Source organism: Bacillus rossius, chromosome 1, assembly GCF_032445375.1.
Source record: "Bacillus rossius redtenbacheri isolate Brsri chromosome 1, Brsri_v3, whole genome shotgun sequence".
Lineage (NCBI taxonomy): Eukaryota > Metazoa > Arthropoda > Insecta > Phasmatodea > Bacillidae > Bacillus > Bacillus rossius.
Window position 1 is genome coordinate 86,742,561 of NC_086330.1, and position 25,829 is coordinate 86,768,389.

Sequence of the window (25,829 nt, forward strand, 5' to 3'; positions counted from 1 at the left end):
TTCCGGTCAGTATTGTGCAGCGCCAGCAAGGATGGTAGCAAGTCACCGACTCTCGTGAGTTGGCAAGTTAATAAAGACCATACTCCACGCTCACAAGGCTCAAGAAGCAAGTACAGCATGCTTTATAGAGTAGAAAGTGTCGTTCATTACTCCCAGAAGGTCATTTAAATTTGAGATAAATTAAAGAATGCAGAACAAAGAAATAGCAAGATTTAATTAAATATATTTTTCATGGCCAAAATATAGTAATGTGGTATGAAAGGTTGATTAAATTGTAAACTTACACACTAGTATAGAATTTACATAACAAATTAATGTTTTATTGTCTCCTAAAAAGGTACTTAAAATAAATTAATGTGTTTGAAATTTTGCAATACATTCTTGCTACAGCTAGTTTTAAAAGTAGAACCCCTAAACCTTCACACAGTAAATTAATAGTTTTAAAATTATTCTTACTTCTCAGCTAGTGAAAAAAATGAAAATCGACATGTCAATTCCCACTTGAGGCAGGGTCTGCATGGATGGAATGGTTGTCACTCATAGGAGATGGCTGTCCTACTACCTGAGGGACAAACCTGTTCCAGCCAGCCGGAATTTGTCAAGGTAACTTATTTAAAGTTTAAATGGTTAACCGATTACGATTGCATCAACTTTGACATGTAAAAGAATAAGCTGAGATAACTTAAAGGATTATGTACTATCTCAAACAGCTTTACAGTATGTGCCGTTAATTAGTAATTTCGACACGATATATTTTAAATTTTTATTATGATTTTAAATTTTTTTGTGTGCAAATTTTATTTGCTCTACTATAGTGTGATTTTACTTTGTTAGTCTGGTGTACTCCACTGAGTTAAACTTTGTCTCAGTGCTCTGAAGCCCCTTTCCCATCGGCGTATCGGATATTTTGCTGGCCTAATCCCTGACTGGCAGACAGCTTACCATTTCCCCCGCCTTCAGTCACGCCTCAAGCCTGTAATATCATTTCTCTTAGAGACCCAAACTGCATAGACAAGCCTGTAGCTTGCAGGCGACCAGTTCTCAGAGACGAGCTGAGATTGGCCTTTTTCATCACGTATTAGTGTTAAGTTCGCTCCTCTGCAGGCACGACGGTACGTAGATTCCCAGCAGCGTTGCATTTTACCCTCACCCCCCCCCCCCCTTCACAGTTCCAAGTAAGACCAATGACCGGTCGTAACCCCCTGGGCAACCGTGACCGTCCTCAAGGTCTCCTCGCAAAAACGAGTGCGCCAAAACTGATCGCAAGCGCTACCTAGCGACCAAGTCGCGAACTTCTCCGCTAGCCTACCCTCTAGGGCGCCAGAGAGCAGTACCTGCTTTCCCTTGAGTTATATGGACGCCGTGGGCGAGTCGATTGTTTTCAACTCAGACCCCTCCGACAGAGTTCTCTACTGTCGCCTAGTGATGCCAACTTCAAAACTCCTGCCAGAGTTTTTTTTTTCGCCCGCATTCGGGCAAGTTCGGAGTCTTTCGGCGGCCCAGACCCCCTCCACCTGTAAGAGCCGGCGCCCCTTTTTAATTACGAGACGCGGTTTGCCGCAACACAGATCAGCGCGCGTCACGTTCGCAGACAGATTTCCGGCGAGCTCAGAAGACTCTGGAAGACTTCATCCGACCGCTAGCGACTATGTAATCGTCCTAAATAAGGGATGCTATCCCTCAACTAAATTCAAGTAGATTAGTCTGTCTGCATAGTGTTAGTAATTTTTTTTGTTTTGAAATTTTCCCTTTTAATTTTTTTAACTATGAAGAAATCATCCGCGCCCAGCCGCGCAAATCGCGAGCTACGGACCATGGCTGACTCCGCGATGGCAGCTTGAAGGCAACTCCCCTGTTTTGGTGAGTGATAATTCGCGACCTCCCCTACCTCCCCTTAGATTTTTCTGGGCTTTTCTTGCCCCATGTACTGTCTGTATTCAAGTCCTAATCAGTCTTGATTTGGCTTGTTACAGTCAGGGGTTCGACCTCCCAGCGATGCACATATTCAGCTAGATTCGAGATCCAGCAACTACTGGTGGACGAATTGTCCACCAGTATGTTTTTCGGCAGTCCGAGATCCATCCATTAGAAGAAGCAGCTTTCTTCCATTCTACAGTTCGGCATTTTTAACTCCACACCTGGAAGACTCGGGTGATATGGTTTCTATTTTTATTCCCCCACTTTTTAAAGACAAACCAGCGATAAGTGACTATCCACTTAATCCACTGATATGGTAAACTAATCAGCGACAAATTTAATGTAGTAGAACATTGCAAGTTGTAATCATGTCTCAATACAATGTACTTTGTTTTAAATAATCGCGGGCCGGCCCCTTTTTGTATTTCTTTTGTTTTTTTTTAAATCTTTGAAACTTGTTAAAACCTTTTGTATGTAAAGTAATGGAAACAAGATAATTCATCAGGGCAAATAAAACAGGGAAACTATAGATCAAGTTAATCGTGTAGTTTTAATTTATTGATTTTAACGATCCACCAACTTCCCAGTTGCTTGTGTCAGGAAGTTCCTAAATTTTGTTTGTCCCCCACCTCGTGCCGCCTCTGGTAAATCAATTTATTTAACTTATTTTTTTTTATCCCGCAAGTTTCCAAGGCTCTTTTTAATTAATTCAAAATAATTCAATTTTGAGGCACGAGGGGTGTGACAACTTGGTAGCAGAGCGTGGTTTCCGGTTTTATATGCATACCTGAATAATATAAGCAAAAAAAAAGAAAAAAAAAAATTTTAAATTATTTTTTTTTGATGATAGCAATTTTGTAATAATATTGTAAACTCATCGCTGGTACACCCGGTAGTTATATTGCTTTTTCTATGTTATAATTTATTTTGAGTTTTATGTGCCACTGTGATTGAGTTTGCTCGCGGTGAGACACCGCGCGGCCCCGTCGCGTCGACGCGACGTCCCTCAGGCAGCAGCGTGTCTTATCAGGCGCGCGTGTCATTCTCCCTGTCATCCTCTTCACCCCTCCCCTTCACGCCTCACCGGCTGGAGGAGACAAGGTCATGTCGTTGACCCGTGTCCGGCAGCGTAACAATGCGTTGCAATCTAGTTTGTTACTCGCGGCCGACAGTGCCCCGAGTTTTTCTAAATTCCTCCCTTTTATCAGTGTTTTTTTTTATAACACATCCGCCTGCAAACCAGGCCATCTTTGTGAAAAACCGATAATAGAAGTCCTTTCGGACATTGTTGTGTTTTGTCTCTCGGCGTCTTGCGCGCGCCGACATGTTATCTCTCCACATGATAGGGCCGCCAACCGCGCGGAACTTTTCTCTACTCCACCCACGTACCACGGGTTTTGTAAACAAACTACCCATGCTTTTTATGTCACAAAACAAGCACTATAAATAATCTATACTACCTTAAATCTAGCAGCAAAGTTTTTTCTTAATCTAGGATTACTAAAATATAACATAATAATTTTATATATACTTTATAGTAATATTAACAATACAAATAATATGATAATATAAACCTTTTGTTTTAGCTAATGTTAAGAAACTTCCATTGTTTACTATTTCTTAGTATCTTAACATTAACGATTAAGTATTTTAATAATACATAAAATAAATTTATAAAGGGTCCATACATTACGTAATATAAAATAAGAATATGCTCATAAGTAATTTTAACAAGTACTCTAATCCTATTGCGTCGTTCACAAGCTACGTGAATAAACTTCGACGTACCATTTTATTGTGTCACCATACACATCCATGTGCCTAGCTTTTGTTTAGATTTATTTCGTGATCACCAAACGAGAGGTGCAATCACTCATGCCTTTAAGGAAAGGTTACTGAATTAAATTGTTTATATACATGGGTTGAATCCCCAATACTTTTTACGCTAGCCATGAGGTGAGGAATTTATTGTAAGATAGAGTACTATACCTTTTTTTTATATGTCGAGTTTTCTATGAGTAATTTGCCAATTAATCTAATAAGGCTAAGTAAAGGATAAATAATAATTTTGTGATTATGATTTTTGAGTAAATCATTTATTAACTTTTATATTTTTTTGGATCGGTTTTAATTTCTTTTATAAGGTGGTGTACAACTACGTATTTAAAACTGAGCACAGTAGCTCGTGCATCACTTTACACTAAATTTGATTGTTTTCTTGCTCTCTAACTAAAATTAGTAGTTTGATGTTCATTATTATTTTGCATTGTTTTGCAACTGTGACTTCCAAGGTGGCATTAAGGTTTAATTTTGTGTATTTCTAAAGTCGAGCTAGGTCAAGCTAGTCACAGTACAGCACTAAATTCAGGCGTTAAATCGCGAGAGGTCCTCTGAGCCAATGAGCCAAGGCCTGGCCCTCTAGGTGAAAAATCCTATGACCATAGAGTGTTCCCTGGGTTAGATCCCCAGCACTCACCCTTTGGACGACCTATGTTCAAATCCCCCTCTCAGGCAGTGTGAACTTTTGTGCCCGCCATGGAAGATCCGACGGTGAAAATAATTAATTTAAATTTAATGATATTTTTTTTACGATTATAATATTAGATGTTACGATTTTATATATATGTATTAATTAAATTTGAGTGCGAGGATTAATATTAATTATTATTTTATTATAACTACAATTAATAACTAGATAACTGAACTTTTATTTTACAGAATCTAAATATTATGGTTTTTACACAGTCTGTGATGTTTTAATCTTTTTTATATTAATCTAAATTCGCTGATCTTTCGGGTTTCGAACCCGATCTAACTCAGGGTGAAATTCCCTCGTAGGTATCTTTGCTTCAGCCTGTTGGTCTGATCAACCGTCAGAGCTTGAACATATTGATCCTATGTCAGTTAATAAATGTAGTTTTCGGGACTGAGGTGTACTTAGCTTTTTGAGCAAGTATAAAATTATATAATTTAGTTTGATCCATAGTCAGAGTGTGCAGGGCTTGGACCCATGCCTTCGACTTCTTATGGACAAACAATTATGTACAGGGGTTATATTCCCAAATTTAGTTTGTAAGTTACGGGTCACCATACCCATATACAGGGGTTCCAATCCCCATATATCACTGAGTGCTCAAGGACGCATTTCCCTTGTTTCGGCCTCAGTAATTTCGGCTTTCCCTCACAGTGCCCACTTTTGAAACTACACGATGTCCAACATCTGAGATCAACGTGATTCAATATTTACTTTATTAACTAACTATGTGTGATCATTATATATAAATTTAGATTTATCATATGCTAAATATTAAAAAAGTCCATTTTGAGTCTCTTGACCTAACAATATATTAAACTTACTTTAATAATATTACACCCAAAATAATTATCTATAATTATAAATTTTCTTTAAGAATAAGTGTTTTTCAAATAAATTAGTTCAAAGTAACCCAACTACTAATTGAGTTATCTGTAAGTTTTAGCCTTTATTTAAACACGTAAGAATTGTTAGCCATTGTAAGTAGTTTACTACAGTAGATCCTGGTACAGGGTAAGTTTCTGGAACCCAGGTTTTTGGTGGCTCAAGTGGGCCACCCTGACTCCGTCTTTCAGGGGGGAAGTATGTGCCGTTAATTAGTAATTTCGACACGATATATTTTAAATTTTTATTATGATTTTAAATTTTTTTGCGTGGAAATTTTATTTGCTCTACTATAGTGTGATTTTACTTTGTTAGTCTGGTGTACTCCTCTGAGTTAAACTTTGTCTCAGTGCTCTGAAGCCCCTTTCCCATCGGCGTATCGGATATTTTGCTGGCCTAATCCCTGACTGGCAGACAGCTTACCATTTCCCCCGCCTTCAGTCACGCCTCAAGCCTGTAATATCATTTCTCTTCGAGACCCAAACTGCATAGACAAGCCTGTAGCTTGCAGGCGACCAGTTCTCAGAGACGAGCTGAGATTGGCCTTTTTCATCACGTATTAGTGTTAAGTTCGCTCCTCTGCAGGCACGACGGGACGTAGATTCCCAGCAGCATTGCATTTTACCCTCACCCCCCCCCCCCTTCTCAGTTCCAAGTAAGACCAATGACCGGTCGTAACCCCCTGGGCAACCGTGACCGTCCTCAAGGTCTCCTCGCAAAAACGAGTGCGCCAAAACTGATCGCAAGCGCTACCTAGCGACCAAGTCGCGAACTTCTCCGCTAGCCTACCCTCTAGGGCGCCAGAGAGCAGCACCTGCTTTCCCTTGAGTTATATGGACGCCGTGGGCGAGTCGATTGTTTTCAACTCAGACCCCTCCGACAGAGTTCTCTACTGTCGCCTAGTGATGCCAACTTCAAAACTCCTGCCAGAGTTTTTTTTTCCGCCCGCATTCGGGCAAGTTCGGAGTCTTTCGGCGGCCCAGACCCCCTCCACCTGTAAGAGCCGGCGCCCCTTTTTAATTACGAGACGCGGTTTGCCGCAACACAGATCAGCGCGCGTCACGTTCGCAGACAGATTTCCGGCGAGCTCAGAAGACTCTGGAAGACTTCATCCGACCGCTAGCGACTATGTAATCGTCCTAAATAAGGGATGCTATCCCTCAACTAAATTCAAGTAGATTAGTCTGTCTGCATAGTGTTAGTAATTTTTTTTGTTTTGAAGTTTTCCCTTTTAATTTTTTTAACTATGAAGAAATCATCCGCGCCCAGCCGCGCAAATCGCGAGCTACGGACCATGGCTGACTCCGCGATGGCAGCTTGAAGGCAACTCCCCTGTTTTGGTGAGTGATAATTTGCGACCTCCCCTACCTCCCCTTAGATTTTTCCGGGCTTTTCTTGCCCCATGTACTGTCTGTATTCAAGTCCTAATCAGTCTTGATTTGGCTTGTTACAGTCAGGGGTTCGACCTCCCAGCGATGCACATATTCAGCTAGATTCGAGATCCAGCAACTACTGGTGGACGAATTGTCCACCAGTATGTTTTTCGGCAGTCCGAGATCCATCCATTAGAAGAAGCAGCTTTCTTCCATTCTACAGTTCGGCATTTTTAACTCCACACCTGGAAGACTCGGGTGATATGGTTTCTATTTCTATTCCCCCACTTTTTAAAGACAAACCAGCGATAAGTGACTATCCACTTAATCCACTGATATGGTAAACTAATCAGCGACAAATTTAATGTAGTAGAACATTGCAAGTTGTAATCATGTCTCAATACAATGTACTTTGTTTTAAATAATCGCGGGCCGGCCCCTTTTTGTATTTCTTTTGTTTTTTTTTAAATCTTTGAAACTTGTTAAAACCTTTTGTATGTAAAGTAATGGAAACAAGATAATTCATCAGGGCAAATAAAACAGGGAAACTATAGATCAAGTTAATCGTGTAGTTTTAATTTATTGATTTTAACGATCCACCAACTTCCCAGTTGCTTGTATCAGGAAGTTCCTAAATTTTGTTTGTCCCCCACCTCGTGCCGCCTCTGGTAAATCAATTTATTTAACTTATTTTTTTTTTATCCCGCAAGTTTCCAAGGCTCTTTTTAATTAATTCAAAATAATTCAATTTTGAGGCACGAGGGGTGTGACAAGTATGAGTATTTAATCATTACTTTACTAAGTAAAAGTTATGAAATTAGAATAATGCAGTACGTAGTGCTTCTTCAATTACTACTTCACCAAGAAACACTTGTACCTAATCAATCATACAAGTAGTTTTAAAAACTAAGTAAAGAGATTTTGTTAAATAAGTTTCTATTTAGGATTCTAACCATAGAATTAAAAAAAAAATTATTTAAATCTTGGTACAATTTAACCTGATTTTTAATATAATAATAATAATCAATCCACTTTACAAAACCATTTTAAATACGACACACCACTATAAAAAAAATCTAGTTCTGATGAAGTGAGACAAAATTTGGGCATGTAAATACACCAAAAAGTTTTCCTTCAAAAACTTTTTTTTCACGAGTACACAGGAATAATTATAACATATCTAAGAAAGTTAAAGTATTTACAAGGTTTTGCTACCCACATGGCACACTAGGAATAAAGTCACATCTTAAAACTGCCACAGCCAAATCTTGGCTCACGCCTGAGGCAGCCGTTCCTAGATCTTGGGTGAAGCACACACACTGTTCACAGCTACAGTTAATGATACGCTGAATCAGACACGGCACTCAACACGGCATGTTTCAGGCACTCGTGGCCGCCCCCGGATGCTAGGAGGCAGTGGGGCGTGGCTTGAGGATCAGCTTGCCCGTGTCGTCACATGACATGTTGAAATCGCTGAGCACGGCACGAGCACGCGTCGCAATGATGGATGGTGCTATGACTCTCTTGTGGATACCGAGCGTGAAGAGCACCACTGCAACAGGCATGCCAACCACTGCACTTCACACCAGACATCCACCACCAGAGTCCAAACAAAACAACTATAGTGTGTGTTTTATGTGGCTAACTGTAGGTTCTATCATATATCCTACCTTCTACATAATACAAATTCCAGTGTCCAAACAGACAACGGAGTAAAAGTGTGGCTGAGGAAAAAAAAAACTTTTTAAAGACATAGGTACAAAAGACTGATTAACTGCGAAATGACAACGATTAAAAATCAAAATACATACCTTATTATTAGAGGTTCAAAAAAATAGCAACTGCAATGAATATTAATTATTTTGCTAACTGCCATAATATGCTAAAGGACACTAATTTATCTCATAGAAATTTTGGTTTCTTCTTGCAAAAGCTTGGCATTGTGATAACTATTATGCCTAAGTTAGCAATACAAATTATTTTTATTGCACGAATGTATATTTACTTGGACAATGGTGTTTTTACCATTTTGCAATCACATAGTGAATAAAACTTCGGATGTGACAGAAAGGAGGGAAAGATTTCGGTTAGGAGGATTCAAAATCTTTTTAGTTAATAATGTAATAATGAAAGCTGAGTCCACGATACCTTAAAAATGAAAGTCGTTCATTGATATCAAGGATGACGTATAAACTATTCATTACTTACAATAATGTGAAGAGATTATTATAATTCTTTAAGAAAGCTTTTTTTTTTCAACACCTGTTTTCTTATTCCACATGTGTTTCACACAGTTTTTTATAACTACAGCAAAAGCAAAAAGGATTCTAAAACATTGCCAATATTGCTATCATAGTGTAGTTAGTACATAATAGTTAAGGGTTGTTACCACAACGCCGAAATACCATAACGCCGAATGTCAAAAATGACCACAAAGCCGACAGCTAGAAAACTGCTGTGTACCACAACGCCGAAATAACAACTGAATGAATTTGTGTGTGTTTCTTAAATGTACCTTAACGCTGAAATACCACAATCAAACCTAACCTTACCTAACCTAACCTAGCGTAACATAATATAATATAACCTAACCTAGTCTAACCTAGCCTTGTCTAGCCTAACCTAGTCTAACCTAACCAAGTCTAACCTAACCTTTGTGGCAGTCCTGCAATTACATTTTTTGGCGTACGTGTATTTCGGCGTTGTGGTACACAGCAGTTTACTAGCTGTCGGCATTGTGGTCAATTTGGCATTTCGGCATTGTGGTGCGTCCCCAATAGTTAATAGCTAATGTTCACTATTGTAAAAGTTCTGGAATAAGATGTCAAAACACAATATGATTTACAGAAAAAATGAAAATAAAAATACTACAAACTGCTCTATTTCAAAAGCAAAATTGTAAAAAATTATTTTAAAAATACTCTTTATAATGCCTCTATCAGGCACTCTATTGGCAAAAACCAAATTCCAAGTTTCCCCAAGGATATTTAGGGTTTTTCTACGAAATTTCATAAAATTTTACTGCTACCTAATAAAAGTATATTTAACAGAGCTAATGATGTTGGTTAAAAGAAAGCTGAATCAAAACCATTATTTAATATTATGTAAAATGGAAACATATTCTTGTTAGACTATATAGTCCAGTCGTTATGTACTTTCAACCTTCGATTAAATGCCAAGTTAATGAAACTTGAGGTGGTGGTTCGGTATGGTACAGTAGTGCCCCACTCAATTTATCCAACAAAAAATTCTTGTGGAAACTTTTGGGGGGCCGAAAAACCCCAATTTTTTTGGCACTTTTTTCTGTTTATTGCCTATAACTTTTTTCTTTTGCCTCATACGACTTAGACTATTCTATTCGATTTTGTAGAGTGTTAAATTTCCTACAATTTTCACTATTCAAACATCCTTTTTGACTTCATACTTCCTGAGATACATGATTTCAAAAATGTGCGAAATATCCCAAATTGGCAAAATATGGCAAAAAAAAAATGGTTTTTGCTGTATGTGTTTCATATTACAACATATCCAATGGTATCATGGTACTTGAATCCAATTTCCTACGTTAAGAAACCTCCCCCACCCTTTATTTCCCCCCTCCCCCCGCACCGTGATGATAATGTTGTACAGATAAAAAACGTGCCAAATTCACTCGATTTGTCTTTCGCTGAGTAGCCCCCCCCCCCCCCCCCCCCCACCCCCACCCCAATGTTTTTTTTAAAATTACATTTCTCTTATCTGTCTTCAAGCCTCAAAATTTTATGTTGTGTGAATAATACTCAACTAATAATATTTACATACGAACAGCTACCTATTTATTGGGAAATAATATGTAGTAAGAGTACTGCAATATTACCCATCAATATTTTAATGTTACAAGGTGTTAAACCGCCCACGTTTGGCTCCAAAGGGATTTTGATCTTCTATTTAATTATCTTCATGATCCCCTTGATCTTCTTCTTCTTGCGTGGGGGTGTCTTCAATTTCATCTTGAAGGTCCGCTTCAGGGGAGTTCTCACACGCGTGGCTGCACCAATTTTTGCAAATGGTGGAACACAACAGTCCTACTTTTTTGCAGCTGCAGGCTGCTGTGGTACACCCTTTTTTGCATTTGCATGAAATGATGTGAGGATGTTGTCTGGGGTGACATTTCGAGTAGTGGTGGTGGAGACGATACCTCTTCTTGTCAGTGTCCACCCCCAAAATGATGGAAGCAACTCGTTCCCCAGCCATATCTGTACCTGCAGATAAGTCCGGAAAGCGTGGTGGGTGGCCGCGTCAGTGGTAGGGGGCAGCCTTGCCAACTGATATTTAGGTTTGGCCACAGATTTCGTGAAACTTTGGTACCTTAAAGTGTCCAGGGTTTCTGTGTTCAAGTCCCCCCCATACAACTCTATGAGAAACCTCTCACCTGCCTCAGTAATTTGAGAGGCAGAGGCATCTGGCTCTTTAAATACTGCTGCTAGGGAATGTAGCGAAGTGTTTTTTTCATACAATTTGCAGATTTTTTTCTTTCCCTGTCCGAAAGGGGCCGATGTGGTGTCGCACCCACTTATTGCGAGGAGAAACAGAAGGTTTTTTGAATTGAATTTGCAGGAGGCGTGTGAATATAACAATGACGGGGCATTACCTTGAAGCGTTAGGATCGCAGCTTCTTTCAAACACCGCGCGTCTGCGCGGGCGGCGGCTCGTCGTCCCCTGCTTCCTTCCCCCTCCTAGTGTATGCCTGCTTGCTTCTCACCTATCCTCCTCCGTTCGGCACATGCGCGCTGCGCGGCACATATGTTATAAAAGCAGATGTTTTCAATTTATTCGGTCTTGTTCTTCGTATATCAACTAGCTCGTCTGATCTCGTTTAGTCTCTTTTGAGAGCACGAGTAATTGTTAGCCAGCATGTAGTCAGTCAGTTAGACTTTAACTTTGTACGACGTGTGCGACCTCGGGGGAAAGAAAATGTAAGTTGGAGTAAGGCGGTGGCCCTTGCCATAATGTAAACGTTTGTTGAATTTTGTGTTTTTTGTCTAAATTCCCTTTCGATCGCCACCTGGAAAATTTCTTTTGGATTTCATGTAACTTGATTTAATTTAACTTCATTGGTTTGTAACTGTTCTCCCCTGAGTCGTCGACTTACGTGAAAGTATGATAAATTTTCATTTTTAGATAATGTAACTTACTTTTGTAACGCACGTAATGCGCATAAGGCAGTAGGTTTTCCCTGCATTTTGGCAGTCTTGTAATTTGGCAGTTTCAATGCGTCTACCTTGTGACACCCTCTTTCGAGGCCCCTTAATGGGACCGCGCATGTTTTGTACCACGTTGCGCCGGCGTAAAATCTAACCTTTTGTAGCCTTGATAATGGCTCGTTCACTGTTGCTGTGTGTGTTAAACTCTTAAAAAACCATTTTGATTACCTTGTTATTTATTTTTGTTAAGTTTTATTAAAACTTTATTATTGTTTCAAACTTGCTGTTGTGTTACAAATACCCGTTCGCAATCCTTGCCATGCTATGGCGTCCCACCCCGTCCTTATGCCTGTAGGCATTACAACCTCTGCCACTTTTTTGAAAGAAGACATTTTTATGGTAAGTGGAGGCAAGTGCTGTGAGCAATACGAGGAGATCCACATCCTCACCAATTATGGTGACACTGTCATTTTCAGCCGCCTTCGACAGCGCCGCGTGAACAATCATAACGTCAGCACCTTCAGTAGCCTGTTTGACTTCAATGGCTTCTGTTGCCATTTTTGTCATTAGCATTTCAATTAGGTTTGTTTTGTTCACGTCGTTGGATAAAAATGCCTCCTGAGCCCCAGTGACAGGGGTTGTGGCTGAAAAAACAAACTTAGTGGAGGTGTGCAGCAAAGCTCGGCGAACTCTTTCGGCTGCTTTGGTGCATTCATAGGAAATGTCAGTCGGATAGCCATCAAACACCACTGTGACATTATGCTACCAAACTGTTTTTTCACATAGTCCACGTATGTCTGGCAAACTGACTCTAATGTCGGTGTAGTCATCTTACTCTATACAACTTTATGTAGAAGATACCCTCCGTCGATGACAGAAGAACATCTGCTGCCAAGGTTTACTTCTCCTTGTATAGGGGTGAATACTGCCTCATACAGTGTTGACTTTATTCCCTTGCGCATACCATCCTCAGTGAAGAGGGACATTGGAAATGGTGCAAGCTCATATTTGAACAACTCCTTAAGGTCGTCGTCTGACTGTTTGATTATACAAATTCGTTGGAATAAAGTCAGTGGGTCGACTGTAACTTTCTTGCCTACAATTTTCATTGAACAGGTCACAGATGCGAGATTCACCACTTTATCCTTTCGTTTCAGCTTCAATGGTTCGAACCATTGAACCACGATTTTCATCATGGATGAGATGCCAATTTCCCATGCAGAGTGACAGTTCACATCTTCATGAGCTATTTCGCCTGAGCTCACAGACACAAGTTCTTTTATTTCAAGGAATGGCGGATGTTCAGCAAACCAGCCACGCAGCTTATTCATGTCAAGGTTATCCCTGGTTACAAGCGAAGGCCTCATATGTACATGTTGTTCACTAGTATCAGATAGTATTTCAGTGAATATCTATACTTGTCGGGACGGTTATTATTAACTAGCTGAAGTACCGGCATTGCCACATTGTAAGGAAGATTTTTTAGTAAAATAGAGAATTACAAATACCACAATGCAATAACCGTTGCCATGGCAACGAAGAAAGCACCAACTTAAAATTGAGTTGAATATATTTTTTAAAAAAGGTTTTTTTTTAATACTTACGGCTCCAACGATCTCCCCCCCTCCCTCCCAATCAAATCACAATATCATCCAAAACATTCTCCTTATAACTATTAAATTTTGTAGATCGTATATTTGACGTAAACGGGAAGTTAAATGCTTAAGGCCCCCACGACCACACCTACACCCCTCCTCCCCCCATTGTAACGTCAAAGGGACAATGCAAAAACTTATTTTCATTTAACAGGGTGGGTACTGGGGTACTGATAACTAAGAACAGGGGGGGAGGTACTCAGCCAAAGACAAATCGAGTCAATTTGGCCACTTTTTTATCTGTACAGCACTACCATCCTGAAGGGGTAGGGCCTAAAGGTATACGTACTTCACGAGGAAGGGGAGGGGGGGTGTTACAAAGGGTGGGGGAGATTGCTTAACGTAGGAAATTGGATTCAAGTACGATACCATTGGATATGTTGTAATATGAAACATATACAGAAAAAACCAGTTTTTTTTGCCATATTTTGCCAATTTGGGATATTTCGCACATTTTTGAAATCCTGTATCTCAGGAAGTATGAAGTCAGAAAAAATGTTTGAATAGTGAAAATTGTAGGAAATTTAACACTCTACAAAATCGAATAGAATAGTAAGTCGTATGAGGCAAAAGAAAAAGGTTATAGCCGTTATAGGCAATAAACAGAAAAAAGTGCCAAAAAAAAAAGGGGTTTTTCGGCCCCCCAAAAGTTTCCAAAAGGATTTTTTGTTGGGTAAATTGGGTGGGGCACTACTGTACCATACCAAACCACAACCTCAAGTTTCATTAACTCAGCATTTAATCGAAGGACCCACCCTTTTTGAACCTATAACTCCTGAACTAATAGTTCTTCTGTGATAAAAGTGTATTTCGTTAACATAATTTTGTATATCTTATATTTTGTTTCAACACTCACTGAATCATTCAACAGCAAAATTTTTACGAAAATACAGCATTGGTATAAATAATATAGCAAACTATTATAACTGGTTTCAACCTCTGATCTCAGCCACTTCTGTACTTTGACTGATAATACAATTCAGAGTATATCATGGCAAAGATAACAGATACCTTGGTCGCACCATGTTCAAGTTATTATTTCATTAAGTTTAAATTTAATAACAACTAAACTAAACACTGATTGAACAGAGGAAACTATAGCCTACATAGACAATATCAACATTGACAACATTCTCCAATTAAAATTACATAATATTCTGTTATTTAAGAACAATTATACTGAATTTAATACTTTCAGATACTCATGCACATAGCAATAATATCTGAATAATCTGTCTGAATCAGAAGTCCATTGGTAGGATGCCCTCTTTTGACACTAGATAAATCTTCAAACCCAACCCCTGCAGTTCCAAAAATGAAACCTTCTTTATGGATGGGGGATGGAGAGCTACCATACCATAAAAACCCCACCAGGCTGCGGAGTTATAGCGGCACGCACAGACCAACCTAGTTTACAGTTACAGTAGAACCCTGTTATAATGAATCTGAAGGGAGTAGTTTATATGTTCACTATAGAGGGGAAACTTTATATCTGGGAAAACTTTTATATTGGCAATACATACTCAAAAGCATAATCTTAACTACACATAGGCCTAAGCCAAGAAAAGAACGAATGAATATACTCATAGCAACAGTTTTATGAGCAAATGCAGATATTATTTTTAATACTTTACACATGTACAAACTTTCTATTAATGGTTCTTCGACATCGGCGTATTTTCCATTTTTCAGGCGTTTAATACTCTGTGACGTATTCGCAGCTTGAGAAAGAAGATTGTTCAGCTTGTTTAATATTGTATTTAATGTGGATGTTGCAATTCCCAGTTCCTTTGATATTAACACGTGCGGGACAGTGGGGTTGGAATCTACCTTTTTAATAATGTCCACTTTATCTCGCACAGATAATGCCTTACGTTTTTTAACGCGTTTTTCACACATTTTATGTACGTATTTCTTATTGAAGCACATTTGCAGCTTAATAACACGAAATTCTTTTTACCGTCAAAAGTAAATAAACGAAAAATAACGAGTCTGGCGCATCAAAGATCACTACGTATCATTTAGTATCGCAGTTGCTAAAGCTGGAACGAAAATTTTTTACTTTCTATGGAAAAATTTAGTCCACAGAGTTCTATCTAGTGGTAGTCTTAAAAACCTTACTCGATCAAAATGTCCGAAACGTGAACGATAAAAATGAGACGTAAAAATATTGAATTTGCTGCTATAATGTACATACGTATTTCTGTGGCGGTAATTTATGTTTAATTTTGATAACTTATTAAATGTACACGCGTTCGCCCATTCTTTAACTATGCAGGGAAAACTATTTTTTATTTTCACCAAACTGAGCACCATTTCTGGCTACACGTAGCCTACCGAGGCCACTCGATTACGACTTGTTTATATTATGAACAGTGGACAATGAAGTAGCATATTGGGGAGAAAAACGTTAATGTGATCCAGAATAGACGTTTTGTGAAAATACTTGTAATTATATGAAAATATTTGAGATAAATGTGCATTATGTCGGCAAAATTTGTTCGTGGTACACGGGAAAACGTATCAACATTGACAAAAGTTGTGCGCTATATCCAATAAATTAATACATAACCTCACATCATTTTGCCGGGACCGAGACGGAAATTCACTATAAACGGGAATTCATTATAGGCGGGTTCACTATAAACGGGTTCTACTGTATTATACACATTATTTTAATTTGTGTCTGTCACATATGACTTATCAGCACTTCAGTTAATACACAAACACAACACGTCCACCATCTTTACCGGGGAATTTTTCACCCCACAGATGTAAGATGTTAAGTTGGCTAATAAAATGAAAACACACCAGGCTGCACTCTCTTGCACTTTGCTTTAGTGTGTGCGTGAAATGTTTTGTGGTTTTAATCTAGAAAGGCATGAAAACAATTATTTTGTACAAAACTATAACAAAGGGTTATTTGTAGGCATTTTTATGAATATTGATTTTACAAAAATTTAGAATTAAAATATTAAGTTTTAAATAAGTTGCATTAAAAACACTACTTTTACAATAATAGATGATACTTTTGGAAAAAATAAATGCTAAATTTAATTTTCTAGCCCCTACTAATTGGGTTTCCCCGATGAATTGCCTTTATATTGGCTAGAGATATATTTTTTTTTGCCAAAACAACTATGTTATTCTCCAATACGAAGGCTTTCTCACCTTTCTGTTGGTGGTCTGACTCTCTCTAACATACGGGATGATATACTATCATCTATCAGTTTGGCACTATGATATCACAACCTTGTGGTTCTATCTTTCTTTCCAATAATTCATACAACACTCTAGCTCCATTATTATAGCTTGTAAATTAATACAAACATGAAAACTAAGCATTCTGTAATAAGAGACTAAAAATATGTTTACTCAAAAATAACCTATAAAACAATCTCAAAACAAGGAATAGTAACTTTACAGGGCTTAAACAAAATAAAATACCTAGGTACGAAATATAATTCAAGAAATCAATTATGCAAAACATAACTTGGGAACTAGTCTACTAACTTTTGACCATGTAATCAGCTGTTTTGTTCTCTCTGTAAATATCTTGCTCTCCCTCTATCTAGCTTTCTGTCTGTATCACACAACTGCAAATTTATCATCTATATCTCTCTATCATCTATCCCTTGTGCCACCAATTAGTATTTTTCGCACAATTATAATTTGATTTTTTCAAATATGTTGCCATTTATTCTTTCACTGCAAGAACTTAAACGTTTTCCGCCTCCTGTACACTCCCGTTTAATCTTTGTCAGACCTGCACCCCCCCCCCCCCCCCCAATCATACCCAGCATAAATATAATTTTGCCTACCATCTAATGACGCAGCAAGTGCATTTGTCTTATCCCCGCTTTGACGCATGTTCGTCGCCTGTAATTCTCCCTTAAGCCGTGACAATAACTGCTATGCACTGCAAGCTATCAGAGCAGGCTGTTTCTAAGAGGTCGCCTGATGCGAGCACTCCATGGCATGATCTCGAGTCATTTTCACCAACGTCCAGTCATGCCTCCGGTCTCAGTAGAGCCTCGTTCCCACTGTCATCGCAGTTACACCCCACCACCTCCCTACAGCCTTTCCTGAGAACCAGAGCCAGTTCAACGCCCGGTCAACAACCCCTGCCTGTCTCAAGGCCACGACTCCAGTCTCCGAATGTACCGCCTCTGACTAGTGGCAGAGTTGCGAGTTATTTCCCCTGGGTGTTTTAATGCCTGCTAAATGCCTGCCCCCTGGTGCCTCACGCAACAAACAGTGCCCCGTAGTTCATTTCCAAGCCACCAGAGCGCTGGACTAGTCCCCTTCATAAGCCCAATGCTTTAGAAGTCGCCTCGTGTGAGTCGATCTCTCCTTGTTTCGGACACCCCTCAGTAGGTTGCGCTGACATCAGCCAGTACCACCAACTTTGAGATATCGAAGATAGTATTTCTCGACCACTCCCTCGGAAATCTTAGGAACCTTTCGGTCTTCCTTTGATTGACTTCGTCTTTTAATTACAAGTCGCTGCCACCCCAAACTTACTTCACGCCGCGACAGCAGACTGACCACACAGCGAGCCGCACATCAAGACTTCACTCCGGTCGTTGTTTAAAGATGTAATCAGCTAGGCAAGTGATGCGATTCCCTACAACTGTAGTAATTAGTAACTAGTTAATCTGCGTACCACATAGTAGTAGTTATGCTTCGTTTATAATACTGCATAATATTTTCTATCTTTGAATGATGGAAACGTCCGCGACAACTGCGTGTTCGCGAGCTCCACACCCTGGCTGACGCTAGAAGCCATCTCCCTGTATGACATGGTCCAAGGGCCGGATGAGGTTCCAAGGGCCGGATGCGGACCTTACCTAAGAACACCACCCATGAGACGACTAAGGCGCTCCGTTAGCCTCGTTAGCAGCTCAACTTCGGCCAGCAATCGTCAAACCTCCAGTCTTTCAGTTTTTTTTATATCTTCAGAATAACATTAAATCACAACGATGAAAGGATCGGAACTCCAGAAATTTTTCTTTCGGAACTTTAATCGCTCTAAGTGTGCTGGGATTGTTAATAATTAACCTGTTTATTGTTGCTGATTTTATTTTAATTGTATCTAATGATTAATGGTAATTATCTAATTAGGGCCAGCCCAATCTTTAGATAATGTAATTTTAAATCTATGTTAATATAATTCAATAATTTTCATAGATTTGTCAATCAATTTATCAAATATTTTAATGTGAAAGTAATTAAAAGTTAAATAAAAATAGAGGTACTAATATCTAGACGAAATCATTATTTTGCCTTTTGAAACTAAAAGATCCACTAGTTACACAAATCATCAAGAAAGAGTGAAGAGTGACAAAAAGATAGCAGAGCTTAAGTTTACTGTTCACTCTGTTATTAATGTTGTGTAACACCTCCATCCATCTCTAGCTGTGTGTCTGCGAGCTCACCCAGGATGAGGCTGGCGAGGGCGAAGAAAGGGTGATTCCACAACGACTGCGTGAAGGGCACGGCTGAGGTGTGCGGGTCCGTGATCCAGTGCCATGCCCCCACCGCCGTGCACACCGAGATCACTGCCAGCACGACTGCCAACACAACACCCTGCTAGACAAGGGTTCTCATTACCCTTATGTCACGAGGTTAACGCTCACTACCAGAGAACATTCAATGTGTTCAGCACCAATTCCAAATATTTTTTTTTTTTTAAATTTGGCAATTTAAGTACAAGCAAATTAATTATGTACAGAAACACCAATAGCAGCCTAGCTTTATATGCCTTGACAAATCTTATCATCAACTGCCATCTCCCAAGCACATACTACCAGTTAGTTGCATGTGCAGTTAATATGTTTGAAGGCGGTCTGACCACAGAATAGCCAAGGTTTTAAACTAAAGCATAAAAACCAACAGGCATATTATATGTAAATCTGTTTTAACCCACTGATGTACTGAAGTCCTTGTCTTAAATATATGAAAAATATAAATTTTTTCCTTGAAAATTAATAACTAATTTTGTCATTGAATACTATTTTTTAAATTACTATTTACTAAATACTATTTTATATATTAACTAATACTTTTTCACCCCAGCACTGGACAATTTTGTGCATGGCTAGTGAGAGTCTGTAAAGTTTAGCGGTAGTGCAGCAGAGAATACTCACTCCTCCAGCGATTGGTGGACGGCTGCAGGCAGGCTATAACCTCCGTGAGGCGGCGCTCAAATGCCTTCAGGTCTGCAACACAGGTACACGTCTATCCATCAACACGCACTAAACACCTATGTTTATGTTACGTGGGAAGTAATCTTACAATGTTCCCTTCCAATCAAGAGGAGATGTTATCAACTATCTCTGGCAGAACAACCACAGACCGGTCCACTATCATTCTGTCACTGCCTGAAGTAACTTTTCCTGACCTCTCTAGAGTGGCATAGACGCACCACGTTGAGTTTGATGGGTGGAAGTCCTTGCGCCGCTGGAGACTAGCAGCAGAGGGCAGCGCCAACTTCACAAAACCAACTTGCTAGAGCGGCTACCAGTTGTCTGTGCAGGGGCATGCTGGAAACATGAGGAGCGGTGCACGCACATCCTAGGACCGTTCCACGCACATCCTAGGACCGTTCAATATTATTTATTGGACATTCATCCACCGGCACTCCACCCTTGTGCGGTCTGCGGTGCCGTGTACATGTTTCCCATCTCGCTCACATGCTACCAGGCCATCACCGGTAGAGCCAGCCTAGACAAACATCCGTGACAAACCCTCACTGCAGGACAGTGTTGTGCTCAATATACTGAAGTTGGTTCTGCTTTGTTCTTCCAATCAAAATGTTTATCAAATGGCAACATTTTTCGGAAGCACGAAATTAGACAAGACTATTTGGTCCAATCGTCAAGATGCCCGCAACTATATCTTTAACATGTCTGCCTTTACATCATCTGTATATTAAAGTGTTACTCAAGATCTAAACACTCTTCTGCTCATGCATAATTTGTGGAGCAATTAAAAGATAACAAAACCGTATTTTAATGAGTCCACCCTATTTGCTTATTTTGCTAGTGGGAGATTTAAAAGCCATGCATCAAGTAGTAGTTTCAAAGTTTAAAGCTCCAGTGCACTGATGAAACACCCAACCCACGTTCAGGCTGTGACCGAAATCACCCGATGTACATGCTTATATGTAGGCCTACTTGTCCTCCTCGGAAGTAAAATCACAAGGGCTGTCCAAACTGGAAGTGAAGTAAGTAAACGAATCCTTGTACTTGTGCTTACTTTAGTTGGATAAATGACGGCATTTCGAAAAACGTTCTGTAGAATAAATTTGATGTAATATTTAAGTAATTTTAAGACTTGCAAATTTATTTCACTTTATATTTGACTGGTAGTATTAATGATTTGAATAAAGCAAAGGTAGCTTAACTAATACTCGCACGCACATATTGATGCAACTATGAAAAAAAAAAAAAGTATAAAGTTAATCATAATGTGTTCATGTGACATTAATAACGTTTTAAAAATACTAAATTCAGTTAAACATTGTTTTACGAATAAAATTTATTTTTTGACAATAAATTTTGTAAACAACCTGTTTGGCTAGCTAATATCATCTGAAAAGGCAGGATCATTGAACCCATACAGATTTGTCAAGTACACCACAAGAGTGAGTACGCAAGGTTGCTAGTACAACTGGATACTTAAATTCGGACACTACCTCAATAATATGCGAGTCTTTTGCATTGCCGCCGGGAGAAGAGGGTGGTTCTGAGAGAAAGTCACTTTTCTGGGAAAAAATTAATAATTATTTTATTTAATTCCTAACACATTATTTAATCACAGAATCAAGGCATTGTGATACTTTAAGCAGTCTACAAGCAGTTTACCACTTTAACGTAACAAGGGTTGCAGTAACAAAGGTGCTGCCATGCAATAGTCCCTACTATGCTTGGAAACAATTTGTGTCAATGATAGGGACCTTAAAATCAGAACCTGTCACATAGTGTCAGGTATGAAGTGACATAACAGATACTTGCTGCAATTACAGACAATATTTGAATGAATACTGATGTAGGTTTATTCTTCAGAAATATATTTTTTAAAGTAATGGTACGCACCATGCTGAATACAGTGTTTCATGCATTCCAAACACGTGTGGAAACTATTGCAATAATAATTATTTATTTTAAAGCAATAATAAAATGACTAATAAGTTGTGTTTACTCTTTATTCAATGACAAATAAAATGATATATTGACACTGTAGCTTCATTGTACCTAAAATTATTCAAATACAGAAAAAGTAGTTTAATTAATTGTAAGCCTATAAGATATTTTGTTATTTATAAATTTGCATTTGAGTGGCAAAGTAAGGGTTAATTTTGTTACATCACTTGATAGTGACAGGTTCATTTTTAAGGTCCCTGTCAGTATTAAGGCATACTGTTTGCAAGCACAGCTCACACATAACAGTGTCTGCATTATTGCACAGGCGAACATTAAAACGGTAAACTATTGGTAGATGGTAAATTTCTATAGTCGCTGCTTTTCCGTAAATAATATAATAAAATTACCAAAAGGTTTTTCAAAACTACAGTCTTTCCTCTATTTAACTAAACATAGCTTTTGAAAATTCTTACTTGATTTTGAGAAACGTTTAAAGACAAAGATGTGTATTGACCATGTTTAACTAATATGTTTAATTAATTAATTTACAGGCCTCATTCACTTTTTGTATTTACTCTTAATCTTAATTTGTTTGTTACCCACGATTAAGAGTTTTAGCACAACACAATTAAAGACTCTTTTCTAGTACGTAGGCCATAACTTCTATGTTTTGTGCACCATGTTTGTGCGACGGGTCATACCATAACTTTCATTATTTTGTCTTGGTACGGAAGCTGACCACTGCGCGTTGCGACGATTGGCGGCGAACGAGGAGTTGTGGCCATCATTGCAGCCAGTTGGATTGGAGCAGCTGACCGATGTGATTGTGCTGACCACTCTCGTGTACCGAACTTCTTGTTTACACCCGTACTGTGTCAACTACCCACGAGACCGTCATCTACACACCCTGGCAGCTGGCATTTCCGCAGAGACTACAGCACTGATATCACAAGTTAGTGAGCCAGACATCAGGCTCGTAATTTCAGTTAGTGCATGCCGCACTTAGTCTAGTGGTGTTGGGCTTAGCGGCATGAACTGCATCAACGGTAATTGCTTAGATAATTTTTCACTGCCCCAGTCATTCCTTCAGAACGCAGTTTGGACTGGGCTGTCCTTAATGACACATTTTGCTAATGAAATTGCATTACAAAATTAAATGCAGAAAAGCTAGTGTGAAAATTTATTCTGGTATTGAGACAGCAATGTTTGGCATGCTTAAGTGGCTACCAAGTAGTAGCGGTGAAGAACTCAAACTAACAGTTATAGCTCAACCTCGTCACAACTAATATTTCATATTTTTTTGTGAAATAATTGTGGTAGGCCTATAATGCACGAATGCCATGCTGATAATTGAACAAAAACATTCTTTACATCTGGTATATTTCTGTGAAGTTATTTGCAAGTACATACGATTAGTGGGTGCAGCCCTTATGTTTGGGTCAGGCTAAAAGTAGCTTGTGACGCGAGCAAGTACGAGCAGGCTACGTGCTCAAGGTTTCCGTGCAGGCCTCTTGAAAACACCAGTGTTGCGCAAGGATAAGTCTTAAATGTTTCTTACATGAGATTTTGTACAATTAATTTACCATCACGAGCCATAAGACAGTTTGACATTGCACGTAGTGATGTCAAAGTTTTCTCCAACCTTTTTGTGCAACTTTGTAAAATTAAGTTTTGTCTTTCTTGTTCTAATTAGCATGAGAATTATGTTACGTATTAGTATTCACGTTAATGCTTACGTCAAGGTTGAAAGACTAATTGCCATGAGCTCGGAGTATGAGTTAGCACATAGAGATGCACAGTAATGAACTGTAACTCAAATCATGACAGTATTTTAATTATTGTAATCAATATTAATGTATTTTCATTCTTAATGTTTTATTAAAATTGGGTAATTTGGAGGTGCAACGAATATTGATTACCATTGTGTATTCACCCAGACCATAATTATCATTTTGGATATTGTTTTATCATTGTTCCAATTTTTGTAAAGTAAAGAGAACAGTGAACAAAATTTTGAGCCTTTTATTGTGTTTGTGCTCAAGTCCGAGTAAGACCATTAGATAATTAATTCAGGGTAACTTGAGCTTCCATCTGACTAAATTTTGTGTCCACCACTCGCATAGAAGAAGCCTCAGTGTATCTGTGAGTTTGCATTAATAAGGAAAATATTCCTTACCTGAAACATGTTTTCGTAAGTGCAAACGTAAAGAAAAATTATTTTTGGTAAACGGGGTAGTTAAGCGGCCGTCGACTGTGAATTCTATAGTGACGTAAATTGATGTTGAGATTTAAAAGTATTTGTCATAGCCATTTCTTTGATACTACCTGCAATCTTATTCGATGGTTCTTCAGAGATCCTTAGGAAGTAAAAGTGTTGTATTGCTTATCCAAGTCTATCTCTTGACCTTAATGGTATGTTCATGAATACGTTGATCCTGTGAGACAAGTACTTGCTGTTTTAATTTAGTACAGAAAAATATCTTGGATACAACAAAAATTGTGACAAAACAATAAATAATGATTATGTTATCAAATAAAATTCCAAATATCTTTTCACTTCCTAACATTGCATTATATAATTTTTGTTATGTCGGATCTTTCAACATACAAATTTAAAACAGCTATCATTATGTATCACAGGATCAATCATGCCGAGACTGTTTTCAAAAAAGCAGGGATTATTAATGATGTGGGTACGTTACGGCGACCCTTTTCGGATTTTTAAAATTATAATTTACGAAATGCCACTTTCACCACAGTATTTATGGAAATTTTAGGTTCTACCACATCCAAACAAAAAAGTGCTCTCGTTCAAATTCAACCCTAGTTGATTTGAAAGTCTCCCTTCTTAGCCCGCCAAAAACACCACCTTAAAAAAAAAAATTACACATCAACATTTTTACGCCTTCTAACCTCATTATAAATCAATGAGAGGTAGTGAATGCCCGCTGAGCTCTAAGTCAAACTATCACCTAATTCCGTCCGAGAGTTCTACCACACACAAAACTAATAGTATTATTAAAACACTACATAATAAATAAAATAACCTTCACAGGCAGTTTGTTCAAGAGACATGATTCCAAGATAAACAGAACTTTTTTATATGGTTAACCTCAAGCAGTGTATAAATTTTACACCCACGATTGTGAATCCTTCTTTTCACAGACGAGAGAGCCAAACGCTCGATCGTGCATCTTCGGTTTTTTTGTTTATTGTAAATAAATATGGCGGTGCTGAAAAAAGGATATTAATGGTCAATTAAGTTACGTTAGCTACATTATAAATACTTTAAAACATTGTGGATGGTTGATTTGGTTAGGATAGCTACATAAAAGATACGGAAAAAAAGCATGAACTTCGGGGAACTTCGGGTTTTTGCTCTCTTGTTTGTGAAAATAAAGGGCAGCCGAAGATTCACCCACTTAGATCGACATGCCCTTCGGGCTGGTTCGTACATATTCGGGTTTGTTTTCATTTTTTTTATCTGTACGTTCAAAACCATAGAGTAAATAAAGTACTAGTTCAAAACATTGCATTATAATAATCAATTATTGCATTATAATTATCAATTATTGATCAAAGAATTGTAGACCAATGTTATTTTATATTTTTTAAAGAGTAAAACCACGGTCTAAGAAGGGGAGGTCTGGACACTCCCCAACCAGGCCAGCATGCAAAAGTGGCACACCTAATGTCTCCGTAGTTCCGCTCCGCTCCACCATCTGACCTGTAGCGCTGGTTGTTCTGCGGTGGTATTTTAAGCTTTGTTGTTATGAACAACTCAACATAATAATCATTTAAATGTTCATTTAAATGTTAAAAATGCATTCATCTCCATATATCGATACCGTATTAAATTGGATGTGTTTATTTTTTATAAGTTTGGGAATTATTTCATAAATTAGGTAAATTAGGTTACGAAGTACAGTTTCCACATTGGCATTTGCGGGAAGCCGGGAACTTCATTGTGAGCAAGGAGCATTGATTGTTAGTAGAGAGAATAAGCGTACATTATTTTAATTGTGAAAATGCCTAACCAAATTATCAGGCAAAGTCGGACGAGAAAGTTGCAATATTCCGAGTTCCCAATGATGACAATGTTAGGCAATTGTGGCAGAAAGCAATTCAATGAGACA

General features: G+C 38.5%; 1 protein-coding gene across 1 annotated transcript; it reads right to left on the reverse strand.

Annotated features, from left to right (window-relative positions):
• Positions 1-7,153: 7,153 nt before the first annotated feature.
• Positions 7,154-24,860, reverse strand: LOC134538856 (nuclear envelope phosphatase-regulatory subunit 1). Its single transcript, XM_063380422.1, has 4 exons — positions 24,741-24,860; positions 19,696-19,767; positions 18,985-19,119; positions 7,154-8,260 (listed from the first exon to the last, which is right to left on the reverse strand). The coding sequence occupies exons 1-4, from the start codon at positions 24,766-24,768 to the stop codon at positions 8,115-8,117; spliced, it is 381 nt and encodes a 126-aa protein (XP_063236492.1). The 5' UTR covers positions 24,769-24,860; the 3' UTR covers positions 7,154-8,114.
• Between the last annotated feature and the right edge of the window lie 969 nt (positions 24,861-25,829).